Source organism: Pseudophryne corroboree, chromosome 10 (assembly GCF_028390025.1).
Source record: "Pseudophryne corroboree isolate aPseCor3 chromosome 10, aPseCor3.hap2, whole genome shotgun sequence".
Lineage (NCBI taxonomy): Eukaryota > Metazoa > Chordata > Amphibia > Anura > Myobatrachidae > Pseudophryne > Pseudophryne corroboree.
Genome location: NC_086453.1, coordinates 287,064,629 through 287,090,488, shown reverse-complemented (window position 1 = coordinate 287,090,488; position 25,860 = coordinate 287,064,629). Strand labels below are relative to the sequence as shown.

At 46.7% G+C, this 25,860-nt stretch overlaps 1 protein-coding gene across 2 annotated transcripts in view; it reads left to right on the top strand.

The window, feature by feature from the left end:
* Positions 1 to 25,860, top strand: part of MMEL1 (membrane metalloendopeptidase like 1) — a 536,727-nt gene that overhangs the window by 418,050 nt on the left and 92,817 nt on the right. For both annotated transcript variants that reach the window (XM_063943337.1, XM_063943336.1), the window contains exons 9-11: positions 6,680 to 6,814; positions 13,447 to 13,536; positions 25,512 to 25,648. In XM_063943337.1, coding sequence (XP_063799407.1) covers positions 6,680 to 6,814; positions 13,447 to 13,536; positions 25,512 to 25,648 — 362 coding nt within the window. The remainder of the gene's footprint in view (positions 1 to 6,679; positions 6,815 to 13,446; positions 13,537 to 25,511; positions 25,649 to 25,860) is intronic.

The following is a 25,860-nucleotide window of genomic DNA, read 5'->3' as shown; positions in this document are numbered from 1 at the left end:
CGCAGGGGCATTACCATTAAGGGCATTACTACTGGGGGCACTACTAATGAGGACATTGTAAAGGGGGCACTTCATAAGGGGCATCACTCCTGGGGACATAAGGGGCACTACTACCGGGGGCATTGCTGAAGGGGCACCACTACTATGGGCTCTATATAAGGGGCACTACCACATCGGGCACTACCAGTACAGTGGACATTGCATAAGGGGCACTATTACTGTGGGCATTGTATAAGGGGCGCTACTGCTGTGGGCATTATGTGTATTATGGGGTGCTGCTACTGTGGGTATTATGTGTATTAGGGGTGCTACTACTGTGGGCTTTGTGTATAAGGGGCACTAATGTGTCATAACATGAATAAGGGACACTACTATGTGGTGGAATGTGAATAAGATTGTGCTACTGTGTGGCATAATTTTAATTGGGGATACTATTGTGTGACCAGGCCCCTTTCTGTTTGAGACCACGCTCCCTTTTTGGGGTGCGCCCCTAAGTGCACACAATACCTTTATTACATGGGTGCCGAAGGGAGGGGGGTGAGTTCCACCACCTCTCTAGGACCACTTTAAGCACTATATATATATATATATATATATATATAAGCTATTGGTGGTACTAAGCGCTCCCCCTCTTTTTAGCCAAAATAACCAGATCACCACCAAAAGCAAAAGTCCTGTCGCACTCGCTCCTCTTGGTAAAGGGATGGCTGCTCTTCTCCAAGATTCCGGTGGTTTCATAAACAGGCTCAATAGTTCATCAAAGTGAGAAAAGTGCCTCCTAGTGCAATATTTTTAGGACACAATTTTCATCCACCACCTTTTGAAGTGTACAAGTACCGTATTCGGTGGTAATCCAACCACCCTTTCTCAGGCAGATTTAATATAACCACATGTAGTACAGCAAACACCGATTGTCCATGATCGCATAATCCGAGTATGTCACATAGAAGAGATTTAAACGGACATAATAGTGCAAAATGTTTCACACAAGTTTAACAGTAATAAAAAACACATATAAATGCCCGTGCATTTATAATAAATAAAACAGCTTATCTGATATACAGTAACACTTCCTCCCATCTGCAGTAAGGGTGAAGTTATAGTCCTTCCTCAACGCGTTTCATCCGTTGAGCCTCTGCTGGACTTCCTCATGATTATGAGCTGCCATCTCCCTGTCTCCATATTTGTACCCATATCAATTACATAAATGAGGGGGTGTGTTACTTGTACAATCACAGGAAGGGATATCACTTCCTGTATACGAAATGCAAACATAGATTTTGTATTTCTAAAAATAATCCATTAACAGCCTCCATAGTAGCTCCAATTTTCCTAGATAATCGTCGCTAGTTGAGCTTTCACTTTTTATTATTATTGTGCTGCAGAACGTGATGCTTTTAATAAACGTCATCTCGATCATACGCGACCGCCGGAAGTCGCGCTGACCCAGATGACGTCATCCCTACTATGGAGCTACTATGGAGGCTGTTAATGGATTCTTTTTAGAAATACAAAATCTATGTTTGCATTTAGTATACAGGAAGTGATAGCACTTCCTGTGATTGTACACACCCCCTCATTTATGTAATTGATATGGGTACAAATATGGAGACAGGGAGATGGCACCTCATACCCCTGAGGAAGTCCAGTAGAAACGTGTTGAGGAAGGACTATAACTTCACCCTTACTGCAGATGGGAGGAAGTGTTATATCAGATAAGCCGTTTTATTTATTATAAATGTATTTATATGTGTTTGTTATTACTAATAAACTTGTGTGAAACATATTGCACTATTATGTCCGTTTAAATCTCTTCTATGTGACATACTCGGATTATGGGATCATGGACAATCGGTGTTTACTGTACTACATGTGGTTATATTAAATCTGCCTGAGAAAGGGTGGTTGGATTACCACCGAATACGGTACTTGTGCACTTCAATAGGTGTCAAAAGCTGGTGGATGACAATTGTGTATATATTACACAAATACCGTTATTCTGGAAGTAAGGACCTTTTCAAGGACTTTTGTAAGTGTTTGCACCTGAAACATCACTCCTTGAAGCACCAGCAATAGACCGCAAGCATGTTCACATCCTGACAATATTCTCCTTGCTCCTTGAGATTAGCAATAACTGGCAAATCTGTACAGGGAAAGAGAGGGGAGGTTAAGGTGTGCTGGTATATCGCTGCTTGCTGCGCCAGGTAGTCTAGCTTGAGCTCTCTGAGTGATACATTATTGTTTTACAAAATGAATAGAAAGTGTAAGAATCACTCAAACAGGTTTTGTTGGCATGCGGTTGGCATCCAAGGCGGTCGTGTGACTGACATGCCCGGCCCTACGCATATGCCAACTATGTATCTGCGTAGAGCGCTGGACCATTGAGGGTGCTGCTGAAGTCTGTGGTGGTAAGTCACAGTCACTCTCTGTGCCGCCGCTGCCGCCGGCCGCCAGGGTCCTCTGACAAGTGCAACATGTATAAACGACTCTACTGTGCTGTAATGTGTATAAGGGGTTCTACTGTGCTGTAACGTGTATAAGCGGATCTACTAATACACGTTTCTTATATGGTGTAACGTGTATAAGCGGCTCTACTGTGGTGTGATGTGTATAAGCGGCTCTACTGGGGTGTGACATGGATAAAGCGGATCTACTGTGGTGTGACGTGTATAAGCAGCTCTACTGTGCAGTGTAATGTGAATTGATACTATTCTGTTGTCACGCCCCTTCCCCATGAATCCACGCACCTATATATTCAACTAAGGGGTGCCAAAATATATATTCGCCTACCAAAAAAGTTAGGCTCGGGCCACCACTGGTGACCGACGCCAGAATCCCGACACCACGTCAGAACATTGACAGCCGACATTCTAAAGGTAAGTATCGGAGTTCGGGTTAGGGTATGGAGGGGGGAGGGTTAGACACTAAGGGTTTTAGGGTTAGACACTAGGGGGGTGGCTATCCCTTGCCGACACCTCCCGAGGGTTAGCCCTAACAGTCACCCCCAGAGGGTTAGGGCAGGGGGAGGCTTAAAATACTTAACCCTTCCGATGTCGGGATCTTCAGTGTCGGGATGCCGCTGCCAGTCATAAGACCACTGGCGTCCTGACCACTGGTATTTCATACTGAATCCATTGTGCTATATTTGTGGTCTAGTCACCATATCAGATCATTAAAATTGGTGGCCAGGACTAAGCCTTTGCACCTGACATATGTTGCAAAATGTGTGTTAAAAGTCTGTGGCGCTGAACAAGCTCTTGTAACTCTGCAGAAATTTCTACTTCCACCACTGGACATCAAGCTGGGACTGATAAAATATTTTGTCAAGGTACTCAACAAAGAAAGTAGAGCTTTTGCATTCCTCAATCAGAAATTACCAAGCGTCAGTGAGGCCAAACTAAAGGCAGGTAATTTTGATCGACCTCAGATCGGGAGGCTTATGAAAGATACTAAATTTAACGAAAGTATGGATTACAATGAGAGGAGTGCCTTGCGTGCATTCAAGTCCATTATCATGAACTTTCTAGGCAACCATCAAAGCCCAGATTATGAATATGTTGTTGAGGAACTACTGCGGAGCCTCCAGGCTCTTGGTGCATATATGTCCATATGTATGTGCATTTCCTCAGCTCACACATAGATTACTTTCCTGAAAACTATGGCAATCTCAGTGAGGAGCAAGGAGAGTACTTTCATCGAGACATTTGAGTGATGGAAGAGATGTACCAGGGCTGTGAATATGCTTGCGAACTATTGCTGGTGCCTAAAGAGAGATGTCCCAGGTGCAAACACACATGAAAGTCTTAGAAAAGGTTCATTGTTCCAGAATAACTGTATTTGTGTACCATTTCATACCGTATACATAATGTACAACTGATGCGAATTTAAGTCTGCTTTTAAACAATGAACATTATCATCTCCAAACTATTATATAATTTATTTACAAAATATGAACTTTTTTTTAACTTCAGAGAGCAAAAACACCTGGTCTGCTTGAGCAAAATGAGTTATATTTTTTAATTCACCATGCACCTTGAAAACCTTGACCTTAGGAATAAAAATTGAAAATGTAGACCAGTTTTATTTTTTATTTTTCTATAACCACCCTAAGGCTCTCTTTGATAAACAAAAGACTCAATTTAAACTTAATTTAGTCTTGGTTAAATATATTTTTTTCCTTAAGAAAAATAACCATGAAGTTTCAATTTAATTTATTTTCAGCAAAAGGCTGCCCGGGGTTTTTCCGTGAACATGTAACTCAACAGCTCATTAATTAGTCCTGACTATACTTTAAACTGTTGGGCAAGAACATTTTGGAGCTCTGGGCCAATGATAAGATTAGAATGCTGGCATCGAACGCCAAGCATACCACATTGAAACAATGTATTTAGTTTCAACTGACCTGTCATCATTTTGGTATCATAAATGGAGAAAAAATGTTCTTGGTCGTTGATGAAGTGTAACTTTATGTAATGAAATTATTGATATAGAGGTACATACTGTACATTCCATCAGTATTAAAGGAGACTACCTTCATATTTTATGTTAAAGATGTTTTGTACAATGGTAGGGCTATTGTTCGAAATATCAAACACAGGTAGAAAGAGTGGGAATGGCCATAGTGTATAGGTGCAGTCATGCCAAATTGGGGGGTGTCTTCACAACTACCATTATGAATCCTATGAATCCCCCTATGTATCAGAGATTTCATAGCTGTTGCCATAGAATTCTATGGGGCTATGATGTGCCCATATGCATCAAGCTCTGGAAAGCATAATTTTCCAGTTTACCCAATAGGCAATGCCATCTATAGATGGTGTTACCTATAGAAGCCTATAGGCTCCTTTTTGCAATGAGTCCCTGGAGAGGGATCCCAAGGATTCCTTTCTATTACCCCATGGCTTATGTATATGCTGGCCAAGGTCACACATAGCTAATTAGACTCCCGGGCCATAAACACGGGAATCGGTACTTTGCCGGGATTGCTCTTATTGGAAGAGTTGTCCTGGGAGGTAGGTGATCATGCATACGGCTTTACAAAATACTGGTATGCATGTGATAGAGAGCGAAATGCATTTCAAAGTATATGCAGTACTTGATACATGCCGCCCTCAGTCTCGGGCAGATCTGTCTTTCCATTAGATTTGGCAATTCCGGGTGGCCGCAATGTGTGTGTATGTAACTGCCTTGGCTTGTGGGAGTGTCATGCGCATGTATTAAAAGCTCCATGTGATTTGTGCGGATGGGGAAGGGAAGCCTGTTTATGGCTGATCTCCTGCTCCTAGGATGAGGTTGGTGCAATTGCCGAATCTAATGACGACTATTGCTGCTGCTGGCCTAAAATCAGTGGGCGGCATGGGTTTCCACTTGCATATGGATGTTCAATTAGTTGAATAATCAAATAGTAGATCTAGCTAATGTGGCTTGCAGCAAGTACAGCCACTTTGCATGCAACTTAGAATCACCCCTGAGAGTAATGCTAAAATGGATTTTTACCAGTATGCAGAGTGTAAAATAGGCAAATTGGTTCTGTGTATGATCAGAAACAGGGTGCACAGACCCATTTGAAGATTTGCTGAAATCGGAGACTTGCGCACCCTTGCAGTTGGAGCGAGGGTACTTTCTAGTGTAAGCCAAGTACAGTCTGTGTGTGTGCGTAACTACAAGTTGGTGTAGACCTGCACAGAGACTACAGGCCTGTTAAAACTGTATCAATTGCAAATGCCTGAGGTTTGCTGCAAATAGGCATTGATAACGATGTGGGTTACCAGAACTTCTTAGCCTCTTCAGGTTGTGAGCGGTAGATTCTGGATAAAAGAAAAATATATATTGTGTGGACTGAGTTTCAACGTATATAAAACACTGGATGTATAGTGTGTTCACCATTTGAAATATTTAATGATGCCTCTTGAACCGTTACCCGCCTGTGGTCACAACATGCAACGTTAACTCTCCGAACTTGATTATGCAGAGGTCATACAGTTCGTACAAGACAATGGGAGGAGGACATCATGTGAACTGTTGACAAGATGGACCCACCACAGTGGCACCTTGTTGGTCCATACTCACTTTTTGTTGATCGTCACTCACTTTGAACATTAGTCTAAATACCCTGATGTCCGTCAGTGTTTAAAACAGATATTAAATGTTACCCTACACGTAACATAGGGAGATCCCCCCCCCATTAAGGGGTGTTGATCCAATTTAAATTGAACTCAACACGTATTTTAATTGTGGAATTGGGTGGTTACAATGGCCATTGCCCATATAATGGGCCTGATTCAGGAGCGGTAGATGTAGTGACTTTCACATAGCCATCGATGGCAAAACTACCATTAAACATCAATAGTTTGTATATGGCCATCCCTAATCCATACTCAAAAGACAGCCACAGTGGGCATCTCAGTCCTTGCACATTCATACGCACAGACGTACACCAGGGAAAGCTTGTAGCAGTAATAGTATAGAGGTGCTGAAGTGTGACCAGCAAAAGAGGCAGACATGTGGTTCCAGCTCAAAATCAGGCCCTATGTGCTGCATTGAGGATGCCAGGACCCCACTGAGAAGGCTCCTGGCACTTTGTGTGGAACACAGTAGGAGAACATACTGTATCTCAGTGGGGGCTGGGAAGAAGATTGAATCAGAGTATATGATAAACGAATGTTGCATTTCCTCATAGATAAGGGAAGCCTACCTTCAGTTTATGATCACCATTGCCAGGATGGTACGAGAAGATAAGAATCTGACTAAAGATGACAACTTTGTGCAAGAAGAAATGACTCGTGTGATGGCATTGGAGACTGATATCGCAAAGGTACTTTTCCCCACCATTGATGCATATAGGATGCGTGATACATAAATTAGAGTATCCAGATGATAGATCGACAATGTATCGGTCAACAGTCCAGTGCCATAACTAGACATTTTAGCGCTGTGTGCAAGAAACATCATCGCTGCGTGTTGTCCCCCCCCCCCCATAAACAAAACAGGGTCACCAAAAATATAGGAGCATAGCTTCCTGGGGAGGGGCGTGGCCACAAAATAATTCCAATTCATATTACGCTATAGAGTAGTCTCCATTATTCAAATTACGCTGCACAGTGGCGTCACACACATTACATCAGATCGAGCCCCTGTCACACATTACACCAGGTAGAGTACCCTTTTACACAGTACAGCAGGCTGTGTCCCCATTTTTACAAATGATGGCAGCAGAGTCCCCCTTTTTACACATTAGGCAGGCAGAGGCCCCTTTTTACACATTAGGCAGCAGAGTGCCCCTTTTTACACTTTACGGCAAGCAGAGCTCCCCTTTTTACAAATTAGGCAGACAGAGTCCCCTTTTTACACATTAGGCAGGCAGAGTCCCCCTTTTTACAGATTAGGCAGGCAGAGTCCCCCTTTTTACACATTAGGCAGCAGAGCTCCCCTTTTTACACATTACGGCAGCAGAGTCCCCCTTTTTACACATTACGGCAGCAGAGTCCCCCTTTTTACACATTAGACAGGCAGAGTCCACTTTTTTACATATTAGGCAGGCAGAGTCTCCTTTTTTATGCATTACGGCTGCAGAGTCCCCTTTTCACACATTAAGGCAGTAGAGTCCCCTTTTTTTACACATTAGGCAGGCAGAGTCCCCCTTTTTACACATTAGGCAGGCAGAGTCCCCTTTTTTACACATTAGGCAGCAGAGCTCCCCTTTTTACACATTACGGCAGCAGAGTCCCCCTTTTTACACATTAGACAGGCAGAGTCCTCTTTTTTACATATTAGGCAGGCAGAGTCTCCTTTTTTATACATTACGGCTGCAGAGTCCACTTTTTACACATTACGGCAGCAGAGTCCCCTTTTTTTACACATTAGGCAGGCAGAGGCCCCCTTTTCTACACAATATGCAGCAGAGTCCCCCTTTGAGAAAGAGAGAGAGAGAATTATACTTACCTGTTACCATATATGACATGATGAGCAGTACCACAGGCAGACCCAGGCTGTTCAGAGTGCTGGAGCAGCAGCAACAGCAGCAGCTACCTCTCCCTCCACCCCAAACTCCGGCTCCGAGCTCATCCCAGAATCAGGTCCTCTTTTCTGTTACAGCGATGTCTGAGCAGCGCTGTAACACACTGCCTCCACTTTACAGTGTTACAGAACTGGAGTTTACAGGAGTTACAGCGCTGTCCATGCTGTAACTCCGGCCCGTGGCTGCCCGTGTGTGACCGTGGCTGCAGCCGACAGTCATGGTCAGATAGCAGCCGTGGCTACTGCCGCGTAAAACACTAGACCACCAGGGCTCTCAGAGGAGCTGCCGGGACACTTTGAAACAGAGCAGCTGGGGGGACGCACCCGGCTCAGTCTGTCACTTGCACACTACAAGGGAGGCCAATCGGGGTCATGGGACATGATGCGCACCAATCACAAGTGCGTTGTGTGCAAGGCACACAGTGCACACACCTAGTTACAGCACTGCGACAGTCAATAGACTGACCCCATATGGTCGACATGCATTAGGGTGGCAGGTAGAAAAGGTCCACAGGTACAATAGGTCGACATATGAAAAGTTGACAGATGTTAACGTTGACAGGTACAAAAGGTCAATAGGGTTGACAATGGTCGACAATGGTCGACACACAATGGTCGACACACAACTTTACTATATACACGTGGACATCTATTGGAACCTATAGCTGCCTTGCCCACAGAGTAGTGAGTGAAGTGAGCCCGTGAGGGTCCACTATTGCACTGATGGTAGTCACAGAAGATCAAATATTCAAGATTTGGCTAGGAAAAACAAAACAAAAAAAGTGTAGGCTATTTTTGTGTCAACCATTGTCATGTCGACCTTCTAATCCTGTTAGCCTTTGTACCTGTCAACCTTAACATCTGTCAACCTTTTTATATATCAACTTTTTGTACCTGTCCTCCTTTTGTACCTGGCAATCTCCCAACTGTCCCCATTAAAGTGGGACAGTCCTGTTTCTCCCGGACTGTCCTGTTGGCCCACCTGCAGCCACAGTGTCCAGCAGGCGGTGGGAGGTGGAGGGGGAAGGGGGGGGGGGAGACACTCTTAACACCACCGCAGAGCTCCTGAGAATGGATGGCGGGCACTTGCGCCCATCATCCACATACACGGAGCCGGCTCTGAGAGAGGATGGGGGCTATCCAGCAGCTCCCGGCGCACTGGGCTAGCCCCCAGCATGATGAAAACGGGGGCATAGCGCACGCCCCTTACCACTTAGCCATGCCCCTAATTTGTCCCACCTGCTGCAGCATGAAAGTTGGGAGGTATGTCTAATGCATGTTTACCATTTGGTGTCGACCTATTGACTGTCGACCATAACATTGTTGATCTATTATACCACACCCAGAAATCAGAACACACCTGTTTGTAAATAAGCTGCGTCTTATGTCAAAGATAATTGGATAAACATATAAAACTGAATAAAAGGGCTATTTACCAATATGTAAACAGATACGGTTGCACTAATATGGATGTATATGAAAATGAATATATGATAAATATAAAAAAATATAAATATAAAAGAAAATATAAAGAAAATTAAATAAAATCAGAAAGGTAAAGCAGAAGAGGCAGGGTTGGTGTAGGTACACACACACACACACACACACACACACACACACACACACACACACACACACACACACACACACACTATATAATGTCATACTGTAGCTCTTTCAGAAAGAATTGTGTGTAGGTATGGACTTAGGTGGTCATTTCTGAGTTGTTCGCTCACTAGCAGTTTTTAGCAGCCGTGCAAACGCTATGCCGCCGCCCTCTGGGAGTGTATCTTAGCTTAGCAGAAGTGCGAACGAAAGGATCGCAGAGCGGCTACAAAAAAATATTGTGCAGTTTCTGAGTAGCTTCAGACCTACTCAGCGCATGCGATCACTTCAGACCATTCAGTTCCGGATCTGACGTCACAAACACGCCCTGCGTTCACCCAGCCACGCCTGCGTTTTTTCTGGCACGCCTACGTTTTTTCAAACACTCCCTGAAAACGGTCAGTTGACACCCAGAAACGCCCACTTCATGTCAATCACTCTGCGGCCAGCAGTGCGACTGAAAAGCTTCGCTAGACCTTGTGTGAAACTACATCAGCCGTTGTGAAAGTTCGTCGCGCGTGCGCACCGCGCCGCATACGCAGAAGTGCTGATTTTTTGCATCATCGCTGCGCAGCGAACATTTTCTGCTAGCGATCAACTCGGAATGACCCCCTTAGGACATTGCCCAACACACTTTACACAGTGAGGTTAGCAGACCCTATGACACAATTACTCCTGAAAGAGATATTGCAATATACTGTGTATGTGTGTGTCTGTAACCCAACCCATGTGTCTTTTGCTACCCCTTTCTGATTTTAGTTTTTTTTTTGTTTTATATTCCTTTATCATGTATTCGTACTTCTTATTTCATATACATACTTGTTAGTACAACCGTAACTGTTTGCGGTACACTTAGCGCTTCTATTCTGTGTTATAGCCATTGTGTAATCTTTTCAATAAAACACGTTGGACGTGTGAACTCCATTTCATAAACAATTTTTATTACATATATTTATAATGTGCCTCGTTATGAAACAAACTTTATACATATGAGCTCAACTCTCAATGACGTCCTAAAGTACTTCTAAAGCTATTTGGAAATGTAAATGTTATGAGTTGATCCCCACTCGATGTTGCAAAAGTGCGTATCTCTGCACATCTTCCGTAGAGGGTCACACAGACATCACTGATGTATGAATGATTACCCTTCCCGCTGACACCCTACTCTAGAGTGCCTTGTTTTAATATGTGCTTCTGGAGAATATGTTGCTTGTGTCCCTGCTGTGTTAATGGGAGCAAAATAAACTCACATGCAGTAGCAATGCCAGCACATCATCAGGGCTACTTTTAGAGAAATGTAAATGCATTGAGTGGAAGCCACTAGGGATTGTTCTCCTTACCCCTCTAAACTAAGGCTGTACCCTGCATATCCTCTATTCTGCATGCCACTAGTGGGCGCTGTACTCCCCCTCTGATCTAAGGATTTACCCTGCATATCCTCTATTCTGCATGCCACTAGTGGGCGCTGTACTCCCCCTCTGATCTAAGGATTTACCCTGCATATCCTCTATTCTGCATGCCACTAGTGGTCGCTGTACTCCCCCTCTGAGCTAAGGATTTACCCTGCATATCCTCTATTCTGCATGCCACTAGTGGGTGCTGTACTCCCCCTCTGAGCTAAGGATTTACCCTACATGTCCTCTATTCTGCATGTCACTAGTGGGCGCTGTACTCCCCCTCTGAGCTAAGGATTTACCCTGCATATCCTCTATTCTGCATGCCACTAGTGGGCGCTGTACTCCCCCTCTGAGCTAAGGATTTATCCTGCATATCCTCTATTCTGCATGCCACTAGTGGGCGCTGTACTCCCCCTCTGAGCTAAGGATTTACCCTACATGTCCTCTATTCTGCATGTCACTAGTGGGCGCTGTACTCCCCCTCTGAGCTAAGGATTTACCCTGCATATCCTCTATTCTGCATGCTACTAGTGGGCGCTGTAATCCTCGTCTCAGCTAAGGATTTACCCTGCATATCCTCTATTATGCATGCCACTAGTGGGCGCTGTACTCTTTGTCTGATCTAAGGATTTACCCTGCATGTCCTCTATTCTGCATGCCACTAGTGGGCGCTGTACTCTTTGTCTGATCTAAGGATTTACCCTGCATGTCCTCTATTCTGCATGCCACTAGTGGGCGCTGTACTCTTTGTCTGATCTAAGGATTTACCCTGCATGTCCTCTATTCTGCATGCCACTAGTGGGCGCTGTACTCTTTGTCTGATCTAAGGATTTACCCTGCATGTCCTCTATTCTGCATGCCACTAGTGGGCGCTGTACTCTTTGTCTGATCTAAGGATTTACCCTGCATGTCCTCTATTCTGCATGCCACTAGTGGGTGCTGTACTCCCCCTCTGTCTACAGTCATTAGGTTGACAGACAAAAGGTCGACATTGACAAAGGGTCGACATGGACAAAATGTCGACATGTGAAAGGTTGACCCTGGAAAATGTTGACAGGGTCAAAAGGTCGACATGGTCAAAAGGTCAACATGAGAATGGTTGACACAAAAATGGTCGACACACTTTAAAAAATAAATAAATTGGAGTTAGTGTGGTTAGTTTTTTCTTAGGGACTACCATTTGTTGAGACGCGTCCCCTCACGGGCTTGCTTCACTTGCCACGCTTCCGGCACGGTGTCTCGCTTCGCTTCCCACAAGGTTACTAAAGGTTATGATTTGTGACACGGTAGTCAAGGATGGAAAAAATCCCAAAACATGAAAAAAAAAATGTGTCGACCGTGTGTGTTGATCATTACCATGTCGACCATATGAACCTGTTGACATTTTGAACCTGTCTACCTACACTACTGTCGACCTTTCATATGTCAACATTTTGTCCATGTGACCTCAGTAAAACAGAAAAAAGTTTTGAAACCGCACTGGACCTATTTGTATCATGAATAATATTGTAAACCAACATATAGGCTGTGTCTAGATGTCATTCCTTTGTAGCACTTGGTTGGTGGGGCTCCCAGATAATTATTCAAAATAGACTATACAAGAGAGAATTTTTACAGAGACGTAAAAAAAGAGACTAAGGGAGACATTTACTAAGCAGTGATAAGAGCGGAGAAGTGAGCCAGTGGAGGAGTGCCCATGGCAACCAATCAGCACTGAAGTAACATCTATAATTTGCATACTATAAATATATACAGAGCAGCTGATTGGTTGATGGGGCAACTTCTCCACTCTTATCCCTGCTTAGTAAATGTCCCCCTAAATGCCTTTTCCGGGGCACTCTTGTAAATTAATTAATTTAAAATGTAACTTTTAATTAATTTATTTTAAAATCCTAAACTATGTACAACCTGTAGAAGTTAATACAGGAATAATCAATCTACCATAAATTTGGCTTATGAAATAGCGAAAATATGAAAAATGGGTATCTGGAAAGACACAATTCCTGTAAATGTATCTACCAATAGAATATGTTGGGAAATATGGTCGCACTATTCACCACCTTACACATTTCTATTATGAAAAAAAAAAAAGAAAATGTTGGAGGAACCTTTTGTCAGTGTCGTCATTTTGTCTGTTGACCATATGGGGTCCACCTAATGCATGTTGACCCATAGTCCAGATCCCGTCAGTGGAGTTGCAAGTTAATATCACTGTGGTTCATTACTGAGCTGGCAGTTATGGTAAGTACCGAGACCCTGGAGGAAAGTATGTCAATTATGTTCTAGACAGCCCCGGCTTCTCTGTGCATGTACAACCACTATGGTCAGTACATATGCTTAGCCATTCAGGGAAACCCTAGTCTTCTGAGCAATATTCTCCATCATATAATGGGAGCGCCATTGTCTTTTTTTTTTTTTTGTCTTTCAGGCAACAGCCTCCTCAGAAGAACGGAACGATGTCACCTTGCTGTACAACAAAATGACCCTCAATGAGTTTCAGCAGAAGTTCACAATAGATGTAAATAGATCACACCTAACCAAGAGGTCTACTACTTTCTCCGGCTGTCGGGATCCAAGCGCCCAGCATACCGGCGCCGGGATCCTGATCGCTGGCATGCCGGCAGCTGGGCAAGCGCAAAAGAACCCCTTGCGGGCACAACGCTATTTATTCTCCCTCCATGGGTATCATGGACCCCCCAAAAAGGAGAATAGTTGTCGGTATGCTGGCTGTCGGGATCTCGGCGCCGATTTGCTGAGCGCCAGGATCCTGACAGCCGGCATATCTAATGCCTTCCTGTCCCAGAAGTCATCATTACATCAATCATACGCAGATTTGATTAGGAAACTGCAGTCAATATATCACAGTACATAACATAGAAATACAGAAAACCTCCGGAGCTGTGAATGGGTTAGGTCACACCCTACTTACAGGGATGTGTCTGTGACACACTTAATGATAAGGCCAGGTATAAATATGGGTGACAGCTCTTATTCTATATGGCTCAACTGCATTACTGAGTAAAAGATCTGCGCTTTTCATTGTGTGTCATGCACAAATCCTCTTAAATTGGGTCACATTACCCATAAAGTGCTGTAGATATTCTGTCATTCCCAATTTCTGGTCTGGGGCTTGGTTGGGAGACCCCCGCTCTCTTCAGGCTGTAGTTTGTAGTACCTATTGGTCAGGGACATGCAGTCAGGGGAAGCAGAGCCTCACCTGTCATGCTCCCTATCATACTCAGATTTATCACTATAAAAATGCTTGGAATAACACAAAGCAGATATTTATAACTCAAAAGCATCTTCTTTGCTTTAATGCAATCATTTTTATTGATAAAACTAACAGTGAGTGTGGAGACAGGAGTGTGTGTGTGTGTGTGTGTGTGTGTGTGTGTGTGTGTGTGTGTGTGTGTGTGTGTGTGTGTGTCATCTGTAGTGAGTGTGGGGATAGGTGTGTTATCTGTAGTGAGTGTGGGGACAGGTGTGTTATCTGTAGTGAGTGTGGGGACAGGCAGGGGCGGATCCAGAAGAAAATGATAGGGGGGGCACCATGGAAGGGGCAAGTACATTTGCGTGCGGCTTCGGTGCATGTGAGGTGGCGCTTCTTATACAATGCCCACAGTTGTAGCGCTCATTATGCAATGTCCACTGTACTGGTAGTGCCCCTTATATAGACCCCATAGTAGTGGTGTCCCTTATGCAATGCCCGTATTGCCCCCAGTAGTAATGTTGCCTGTAGTAATGCCCCCAGTCATTATGCCCCCAGTGGTAATGCCCCTGCAGTTATGACCCCAGTAGTTTAGCCACCAGTAGTAATGCCCCCCTATAGTTTGCCCCATTGTAGTTTAGCCCCTGTAGTTATGCCCCCTGTCACAACTGAGGGCCTGAGCTGACGGGAGGCAGCCTCAGTTGTAGGGGCTGAGATGTACCGGAACCTGGGAGGTTGTATCAGACCCCTGGACATGTAAGTAACATGAATAATAACTGCCCGAAGGCGTGACCACGACAACTTGGATAAAAGTCAATGATGTTTATTATGACAACTCCGCAACACAGCAGCAGTAAAAGAAAACGTAAAAGTCAGCAAATAATAAATACAGTTCCTGGGTACTACAGGATGGCAGGAGCCACAGGGCACTGGTAGTGTGAGATAGTTCTTATGATCTTCTAGATGGAAAGTCCTTACCAGGCCCGACTGTAGCAATGGAGATAACCCAGGATTGTGCCAGCTGGTGTTCCAGGAAAAGCTGGGTTGCTGAAGGTAAAACAGCTGCTGTGGATACTGGCTGGAACCAGACTGTTGTTAGCACGGAGTGGATACTGGCTGGAACCAGTTAAATAATAGATGAACTTGGGAGCGATGAAATATGAACTGAAATGTAGAACTTGAGAGCGGAGAAATAATAATACCGGTGGAGAGTGGTAAAGTGTAGAAAGGACACCGGCCCTTTAAGGGAAGCTGTACTCTGCTGAAAGCTGAGCTGGAAGCAGGTAATGTTGTAGCTGGAAACAGATGAATCCACAATGGATTGGAGAGTCAGGCTACACCGCAGGTGGAATGCTGGTGCGGGTCTCTATGGTGGAAGTCTTGAGACAGGAGCTGGAACCTGGAAGACAATCACAGGAGAGAGACAAACAGGAACTAGGTTTGACAACCAAAGCACTGACGCCTTCCTTGCTCAGGCACAGTGTATTTATACCTGCAGCAAGGAAGGGATTGGCTAGGCAATTATGCAGATTAACAATACTGACAACAGATTGGAGTTAATGATCAGCTGACAGAATCCAAGATGGCTGCGCCCATGCAGACACTTGGAGGGAAGTTTGGTTTGTAATCCATGTGGTAATGAAAACAGTAATGGAGGCGCCGGCCACTGGAGACAGGAGACGCCAGGCTGACAAGTGCACATCCAACCACGCGGACACAGCGGAGGCCGCGGCTGGCGTAATCGCCACTCTGACACTCTGCATGCAGAAGCTCAGGGACGGCGGCGGAGGCCGCGGGAGACGCCATGCCAGATGTAATAAGGCGTTACTGTGACAGCGTCTCAGAGAGACAGGAGAGGATGCAGGAATGTGAACATTAGGATAACAGATGGGATCCGGTCCTGGAGCGCTGAGCCAGCCTTAGGAGGCATCTGATGGGTAAGAAATGGCGTCCAGATACCCGGATCGTGACAGCACCCCCCCCCTTTAGGAGTGGCCCCAGGACACTTCTTTGGCTTTTGAGGAAACTTGGAATGGAATCTCCGGACCAAGGCAGGAGCATGGACATCAGAAGCATTGGTCCATGAACGTTCCTCAGGGCCGTAACCCTTCCAGTCAATAAGATACTGTAGATGACCGTAACGGTGACGTGAGTCCAGGATCTTGGCCACTTCATACTCAACGCCTCGTTGAGTTTGGACTTTCGGAGTTGGAGGAAGTGAGGAATGAAACCGATTCAAGATCAGCGGTTTCAACAGGGAAACATGGAATGTCCTGGGTATTTTTAAGAAGGGAGGCAACTGGAGTCTGTAAGCAACAGGATTGATGACTTGTTCAATCTTGAAAGGACCGATATAGCGAGGTGCAAACTTCATACTGGGAACTCTTAACCTCAAATTCTTCGTGGATAACCATACCCGCTCACCCACCTTGAGAGCAGGAACTGCTCGACGCTTCTTATCCGCAAACTTCTTGTACCTGAACGATGCCTTGAGCAGAGCTGATCGTACGCTCTTCCAGATATTGGCAAACTGATGCAAGGTGATATCCACTGCGGGAACAGAAGTTGCTGGAAGCGGTTGGAACTCAGGGACTTTAGGGTGGAATCCAAAGTTAGTGAAGAATGGTGTTGAAGCAGATGAAGAATGATACTGGTTGTTATGACAGAACTCGGCCCAGGGAAGTAATTGAATCCAGTCATCTTGAGAGGAGGACACATAGATGCGGAGGAAGGCCTCCAAGTCCTGATTCACCCTCTCGGTTTGACCATTGGTCTGAGGATGGTAAGCCGTGGAAAACTTTAGCTTGACTTGGAGGACTTGACATAAACTTCGCCAGAATTTGGCTGTGAATTGAACTCCTCGATCTGAGATAATTTCTTCAGGAAGACCGTGGAGTCGGAAGATCTCTTGTATGAATACTTGAGCCAACTTGGAAGCTGACGGAAGACCGGTGAGAGGAATGAAGTGTGCCATCTTGGTGAACCGGTCAACTACCACCCAGATGGTATTGAACTTGTTGCACATGGGTAAGTCTGTAATGAAATCCATCGACAAGTGGGTCCATGGTCGACGGGGAACGGATAGTGGAACCAGTTGCCCCGCAGGCGACTGGCGGGATACTTTATGTTGGGCACACTTTGGGCAAGATGCAATAAACTCCAAGACGTCTTTTTTCAGAGTTGGCCACCAATAGGACCTAGAGATAAACTCCAGGGTTTTTTGGATACCTGTATGTCCGGCAAAACGGGAAGCATGGGCCCAATGCATGAGCTTCTTCCTTAGCATCGGCTTCACAAAACTTTTCCCTGATGGGGGCGTAGAGTCCATCCCTACCGTGGAGAATGCCAACGGATTTATAATAGGATGCTTGTCTGAAGACTCTGACTCATTTTCTTGCTCCCATGAGCGGGAAAGGGCATCGGCCTTGCGATTCTGAGAGCCCGGACAGAACTGGAGTTTAAAGTCGAACCTGGAAAAGAAAAGTGCCCATCTGGCCTGACGAGGGTTGAGACATTGTGCGCCCTTCAGGTATAAAAGGTTCTTGTGGTCTGTAAGTATGGTGATTAAATGAGAAGCTCCCTCCAACAGATACCTCCACTCTTCTAGAGCGAGCTTGATGGCTAGCAACTCCTGGTCGCCAATGGCATAGTTGCGCTCAGCTGGGGAGAACTTCCGGGAGAAGAAACTGCAAGGATGTAAATGGCCATCTTTAGCCCTCTGAGATAACACCGCTCCTACTCCAACGGAGGAGGCATCCACCTCTAGGATGAAAGGAGAGTCGATGTCAGGCTGTTTCAGGACAGGCGCAGAGATGAACCTCTGTTTTAAAAGATGAAAAGCTTGCATGGCTTCTTCAGACCACTTGGACGGGTTAGCACCCTTCTTGGTGAAAGCAGTAATAGGCGCCACAATGGTGGAAAAGTCTCGTATAAACTTTCGGTAATAATTGGCGAACCCTAAGAACCTCTGGACCCCTTTGAGGGTTAAGGGTACCGGCCAATTCTGAATTGCTTGTAGTTTCTCAGGATCCATCTCTAGTCCGGAACCGGACACAATGTACCCTAGAAACGGAATGGACTTGACTTCAAAGACGCATTTTTCTAATTTGCAATAGAGATGATTGACACGGAGACGGGACAGAACCTCTTTAACCCAAAAACGATGTTCCTCTAAATCGTTGGCAAAAATGAGGATATCGTCTAGATAGACCACGACATGACGGTATAGAATGTCTCTGAAGATCTCATTGACAAAATGCTGGAAGACAGCTGGAGCATTGCTCAATCCGAAGGGCATGACGAGGTACTCATAATGTCCGTCACGGGTGTTAAAGGCGGTCTTCCACTCGTCACCCTCACGGATCCGGATGAGATTGTATGCACCTCGCAAGTCCAGCTTTGTAAAGATGGTAGCTCCGCTAACTCTGTCAAAGAGCTCAGTAATCAGGGGTAAAGGATAACGGTTCTTGATGGTAATGTCGTTCAAACCTCTGTAGTCGATGCACGGCCGCAGACCACCATCTTTCTTTTTTACAAAAAAGAAGCCTGCGCCGGCTGGGGAAGAAGAAGGTCGAATGAACCCCTTTGCTAGGTTCTCTTTAATGTATTCCTCCATAGAATGCGTCTCAGGCAGAGACAACGGATAAGTTCGGCCTCGAGGTGGAACCTTCCCTGGAACGAGATCAATCGGGCAGTCCCATTCTCTATGAGGAGGAAGGATATCAGCAGAAGCTTTACTGAACACATCCGTGAAATCTTGATATGGAGGAGGTGGAACATCAGACGACCTGGGGGAGGAAGAACAGACAGGCAATACTTTGAACAAACATGTCTCTGCACAGGAGGAACCCCATGCCAGGATTTGCGTAGTCGTCCAATCAATTGTAGGATTGTGAAGACGGAGCCATGGAAGGCCCAGGACCACAGGATGTGTGGCTCTTGGAATCACTAAAAGTGAAATAAGTTCGGAATGAAGAACTCCCACTCTCAGACGAACTGGTAGAGTCCTTAGAGCAATAACAGTATCAAAAATTTTACTGCCATCCACGGCAGTTAAGGAAAAGGAGGAAGGAAGTCTCTCGGTGGGTAGGGACCACCGTTTAACATAGGCTTCAGTAATAAAGTTCCCAGCTGCTCCGGAATCAAGGAGGGCAATGACGTTCCGATAACGTTGAGCAACTTGAAGCGAGACTGGGAGATTACAATCATGAGGAGATGGAGAGGAGATCATTACTCCTAGCCGGCCCTCTCCTGGGCGAGCTAGGGTTTGGAGTTTTCCCGGACGTTCGGGACAGGCATTGATGGTGTGAGACGGAGCTGCACAGTAAAGACAAAGAGACTCAGAGAGGCGTCTTCGGCGCTCAGCAGGAGTTAAACGGGAACGGCCAATTTGCATGGGCTCATCTTTAGATGGTGACAGTTGACGAGGAGGAGGAGCAGAAGATTTTGGAGCAGATGATCTTCCACGCTCAGTTGCTCTCTCTCTGAAACGTAAATCAACTTTCGTGCAAAGTGAGATTAGCTCATCTAACTTAGAAGGTAAGTCTCTGGTAGCTAACTCATCTTTAATAAGCTCAGATAAGCCATGCCAGAATGCAGCATACAGGGCCTCGTCGTTCCATGCCAGTTCGGATGCCAGGATCTGGAACTGTATCAGATATTGTCCTACAGTACGTGACCCCTGGCGTAAACGGAGAATCTCGGATGAAGCTGAGGTTACCCGGCCTGGCTCGTCGAAGATGCGCCTGAATGTTGACACGAATGCAGTGTAAGAAGATAGCAGGGTGTCGGACCTCTCCCATAACGGTGATGCCCAGTCAAGGGCGGAGCCACTGAGAAGAGAGATAATGTAGGCAATTTTTGTACGGTCACTGGGAAAATTGCCAGGTTGTAGCTCAAACTGAATCTCACACTGGTTGAGAAATCCCCTGCAGAATCTTGGAGATCCGTCAAATTTTGCTGGCGTTGGAAGATGAAGACGTGGAGCAGAAATGGGTAAGGTGGGTGGGGTTATAGCTGGAGTCACTGTGGTTGACGCACCAGATGCGCCTGATCCACGGAGAGTTGTCTGAATCCCATCCAGCCGAGTAGAGAGATCCTGGAGACAGCGGATGAGGTGGCCCTGTGCAGCCTCCTGATGTTCTAGTCGGGCTGCCAGTTCTTGCATCGGCCTGGCCGCTTGATCCTGGTCTCCGGCTGGATTCATTAGGTCAGTGCTTACTGTCACAACTGAGGGCCTGAGCTGACGGGAGGCAGCCTCAGTTGTAGGGGCTGAGATGTACCGGAACCTGGGAGGTTGTATCAGACCCCTGGACATGTAAGTAACATGAATAATAACTGCCCGAAGGCGTGACCACGACAACTTGGATAAAAGTCAATGATGTTTATTATGACAACTCCGCAACACAGCAGCAGTAAAAGAAAACGTAAAAGTCAGCAAATAATAAATACAGTTCCTGGGTACTACAGGATGGCAGGAGCCACAGGGCACTGGTAGTGTGAGATAGTTCTTATGATCTTCTAGATGGAAAGTCCTTACCAGGCCCGACTGTAGCAATGGAGATAACCCAGGATTGTGCCAGCTGGTGTTCCAGGAAAAGCTGGGTTGCTGAAGGTAAAACAGCTGCTGTGGATACTGGCTGGAACCAGACTGTTGTTAGCACGGAGTGGATACTGGCTGGAACCAGTTAAATAATAGATGAACTTGGGAGCGATGAAATATGAACTGAAATGTAGAACTTGAGAGCGGAGAAATAATAATACCGGTGGAGAGTGGTAAAGTGTAGAAAGGACACCGGCCCTTTAAGGGAAGCTGTACTCTGCTGAAAGCTGAGCTGGAAGCAGGTAATGTTGTAGCTGGAAACAGATGAATCCACAATGGATTGGAGAGTCAGGCTACACCGCAGGTGGAATGCTGGTGCGGGTCTCTATGGTGGAAGTCTTGAGACAGGAGCTGGAACCTGGAAGACAATCACAGGAGAGAGACAAACAGGAACTAGGTTTGACAACCAAAGCACTGACGCCTTCCTTGCTCAGGCACAGTGTATTTATACCTGCAGCAAGGAAGGGATTGGCTAGGCAATTATGCAGATTAACAATACTGACAACAGATTGGAGTTAATGATCAGCTGACAGAATCCAAGATGGCTGCGCCCATGCAGACACTTGGAGGGAAGTTTGGTTTGTAATCCATGTGGTAATGAAAACAGTAATGGCGGCGCCGGCCACTGGAGACAGGAGACGCCAGGCTGACAAGTGCACATCCAACCACGCGGACACAGCGGAGGCCGCGGCTGGCGTAATCGCCACTCTGACACTCTGCATGCAGAAGCTCAGGGACGGCGGCGGAGGCCGCGGGAGACGCCATGCCAGATGTAATAAGGCGTTACCGTGACAGCGTCTCAGAGAGACAGGAGAGGATGCAGGAATGTGAACATGAGGATAACAGATGGGATCCGGTCCTGGAGCGCTGAGCCAGCCTTAGGAGGCATCTGATGGGTAAGAAATGGCGTCCAGATACCCGGATCGTGACACCCCCCTTATAGTTTAGCCACCAGTAGTAATGCCCCCCTGTAGTTTGCCCCATTGCAGTTTAGCCCCTGTAGTTATGCCCCCCTTATAGTTTAGCCTCCAGTAGTAATGCCCCCAATAGTTTGGCCCCTGTAGTTATGCCCCCAGTAGTTTGGCTCCCCCTGTAGTTTAGCCCCCAAGTAGTAATGCCCCCAATAGTTTGGCCCCTGTAGTTATGCCCCCAGTAGTTTGGCTCCCCCTGTAGTTTAGCCCCCAAGTAGTAATGCCCCTGTAGTTTAGCCCCCAAGTAGTAATGCCCCCTGTAGGTGCCCCCCAGTAATAATGCCCCCAGTAACTGCCCCCCCCCAGTAATAATGCCCCCAGTAGCTGCCCCCCCCCAGTAGTGATGCCCCCAGTTATAATGCCCCCAGTAGCAATGCCCCCCCTCAGTAGTAATGCCCCTTGTTGATGCCCCCCCCCCAGTAGTAATGCCCCTTGTTGGTGCCCCCCCAGTAGTAATGTCCCCCCGTAGTTTCCCCCAGGAGATGCCCCCGCTGCATTAAGGAAGAAAAAAACATAATACTTACCGAGCCCCGTTCCCGCGCCGCTGCAGTCCTCCTGGCTGGCGTCCTCTCCTCAGTACTATGAGAGAGACGTCATGACTGACGTCTCTCCCATAGCGCACGGCGCAGTGACAGCGCCGGAAGCCGGAGCTCAGTACTGAGCTCTTGCCTCCGGCTACCGCTGTGCAGGGAGACGGGCGCCCGCTGGTAACACAATCTCAGCGGGCGCCCGTCATCTCCCTGTGCGGCGCCGACGCCGCGGGGGACGGGGGACGGGGAAGCCACAAATGACAGGGGGGGCACGGGCGCGAGTGCCCCCCCCCCTGGATCCGCCACTGGGGACAGGTGTGTGTGTGTGGCATCTGTAATGAGTGTGGGGACAGGACTATTTGTGAGTGGATACACTATGAGACATTGTGTACAGACATGTTCCTGCTCTCCCTCCCAAACTGCTGCTGACTGTATCACTGATGACTGTATCATAGTTGCCTATCTTGCTGCACCATCCTCCAGGAGGCTGCAGCGTGGTAGGCTAATGGGGGCGTGTCTGGCAGTGTAAGGCGGTCTGGGGGCGTGGCCGACGTGTAAAGCGAGCCGTCCAGGGGCGTGGCACCATAGTCGCGTCATCGTATCCCTGCCCACGCTAGACAGTGCCGAGAAAACAGGCAGGAATACAGTTCCTCCATGAAATTATTTGAAAGAATGGTATTCTCTTAAGACTTGCAGAGGATTTGCCTCTACCGAATACTGTATATATGTCCTTTTTGCACCATGTGCAAAGGGGTAAGCCTATCAGATCTGGCAACTCACCAATGCAGAGTAATTAGCTCAGTAAATCAGAGTGACTTCTTGGTGTGCTTTTACAGAAGATGTAATATGAGATATTCAGTGTTCTGTAGCTTTAAGAAGGTGTTTAGTAAAGACAAATCAGCAAATTCAGAGAGTGAGAAGAAATGTGCAACATTTATGGTTTTAGATCACAGAAACAGGTGGCCTGAGTCAGGGGTAGACGCAAACTGAACACAGTGTTGATGTTGGCGCAGTTGAGTGATTATTTACATAAATCCCCCAAGAATTCAAAAAACTCCTATGATGCATGTGGTAAACTGACTCTGCTGCCTGCAGCCATCCTAACTAAATGCCCCAAGGGTAGGTCATATTGGCCCTCATTCCGAGTTGATTGCTCGCTAGCTGCTTTTAGCAGTAGTGCAAACGCTATGCCGCCGCCCTCTGGGAGTGTATCTTAGCTTAGCAGTAGTGCGAACGATTGTGCAGTTTCAGAGTAGCTCGATCCTTACTCCTAGCTAGCGATCACTTCAGTCTGTTTAGTCCCTGTTTTGACATCACAAACACACCCTGCGTTCGGCCAGCCACACCTACGTTTTCCCAGCCACTCCTGCGTTTTTATCTGGCACGCCTGCGTTTTTACACATACTCCCCGAAAACGGTCAGTTACCTCCCAGAAACTCCCACTTCCTGTCAATCACTCTGCAGCCAGCAGTGCGACTGAAAAGCGTCGCTAGACCTTGTGTGAAACTACATCGGCTTTTGTGAAAGTACGTTGCGTGTGCGCCCCATACGCATGCGCAGAAGTGCCGCTATTTTACCTAATCGCTGCGCTGCAAACAAAAGCAGCTAGCGATCAACTCAGAATGACCCCCATTGTTCCGACTCAGGGGCTAATTCAGACCTGATCGTAGATGTGCTAAATTTAGCACAGCTACGATCTGTCACACTGACATGTGGGGGAACGCCCAGCACAGGGCTAGCCTGCCCTGCATGTCAGTCCCTGCCCCGTCGCACAAGTACAAAAGCATTGCACAGCGGCAATGCTTTTGTACTTCAGGAGTAGCACCCAGCCAGCGCAGCTCCTGCGCGCTGGTAGGGAGCTACTCATCGCTGCCCGGGTTGCAGCGGCTGCGTGTGACATCACGCAGCTGCCGTGGCCTGCCCCCCCAACGGTCCGGGCACACCTACATTGCCTGGACCGCACCCTCTAAATGGCGGCCAAACGCCGCCGGCCTGCCCCCTCCTGCCCAGCCACTGCCTCTGCCTGTCAATCAGGCAGAGGAGATCGCAGGGCTACGACAGCTGTCGTCTGTCTAGCATGCACAGTTCAGACCTGATCGCACAGCACCGATCAGGTCTGAATCAGCCCCTCAGTAGCTTGTTGCTCTGAGCGTCTATAGCTGGATACATGCTAGGCTGACAGATTGTCCATCCAGCCAATCTGATGACCTATCAGACGATCAGTAAGTGCATACACACTTTTTGCCTGACACCACAACTGGACGGGCGTTTACATGTGCCAGCCCAGTTGTGATGTCAGTCACTGGCGGCCTCTGCAAGTGTACAGGCAGTGGGCAGACCGCCTATACACACAGCATGATGCGCAGACATATCCGCAGATATATCATCCATCCGCTGTGCTGCATGTCCTATGCAATATATCTGTGAACAATTATCAGGGGTACACACCTACCGATATATCCAACTGAACGGCCGATATATCAGCCAGTGTATATCCAACTTTACAGACGCTCCAAGTGGCAGAACAGCTCCCACAGTGTTGGAGTCATGAGCCGCAGCAGGGCGCGGTCTGCAGCTGAGGGTAAGTACGGCTGCTACCGGCCCCCAGGCCATTACATCCTGTGCAGCCAAACCCCTCATTATGGCATCTGAGATGGTGTGGCAAAGTAATGGGCATTCCAAGTGTGTTTGGTAGGTGGTCTGAAGGGAGCGCATAAAGAGACTGTCTCTTGGGCAGGTAATGGGAATGTTGCAGGCATGTCACAGCAAGTGTACAGTACTCTCAGAGATAGGGCCACTTCCACACTTTAGACAGAGACACTGCATCTACCATTGTCGATGCTGGCTGCGATTATGCGCTGATGGTGGACTGTCTAGAACCACCGGCAGTGCTACTGGGGGCACATAAAATGGGCATCTCAGGGCTTAGACATTCCAGCGCATGTTAGCGGACATGGGGCAGGCTGAAACTAGCATTCGCGTATTATCGCATCCATGACTCTGCCAATGAGCGTTAATGCGGATACAGCAGCGTCCATAACGGAATCAGACCGAGTCCAGCTTCACTGTAAATAAATTATCTTATTCCTAAAATAAAATGTAAAATTAATGTAATGTTTTATTCAAACAGGGTTAAAAGGACTTTGAAATTAAATTCTTTTTTTTTTTCTTTTTTTTTTTTAGAGTTTTAACTGGACCAGCTTTGTCCAAGGAGTAATGTCCTCTGTGAGTATCCAGCTTCACGACGATGAGAACGTGGTTGTTTATGGAGTGCCTTATCTACATCAGCTTACAACGATTATCTCCAATTATTCTGCAAGGTAATTAGTGTGTTTACAATTCATTTATTTATACTGAGAAACAATATTGAGCCCCACTCCTAGAGGCATGTGAACTCATTATAAATATTCTCTTCTAATGGACACTTGAAGGTTGACTGCACCCCTGTTTACACTGTGAACAGTGAGACTATTTGTGTAACGTACATTTGTGTATACTGGGGGTAATTCTGAGTTGATCGCAGCAGGAACTT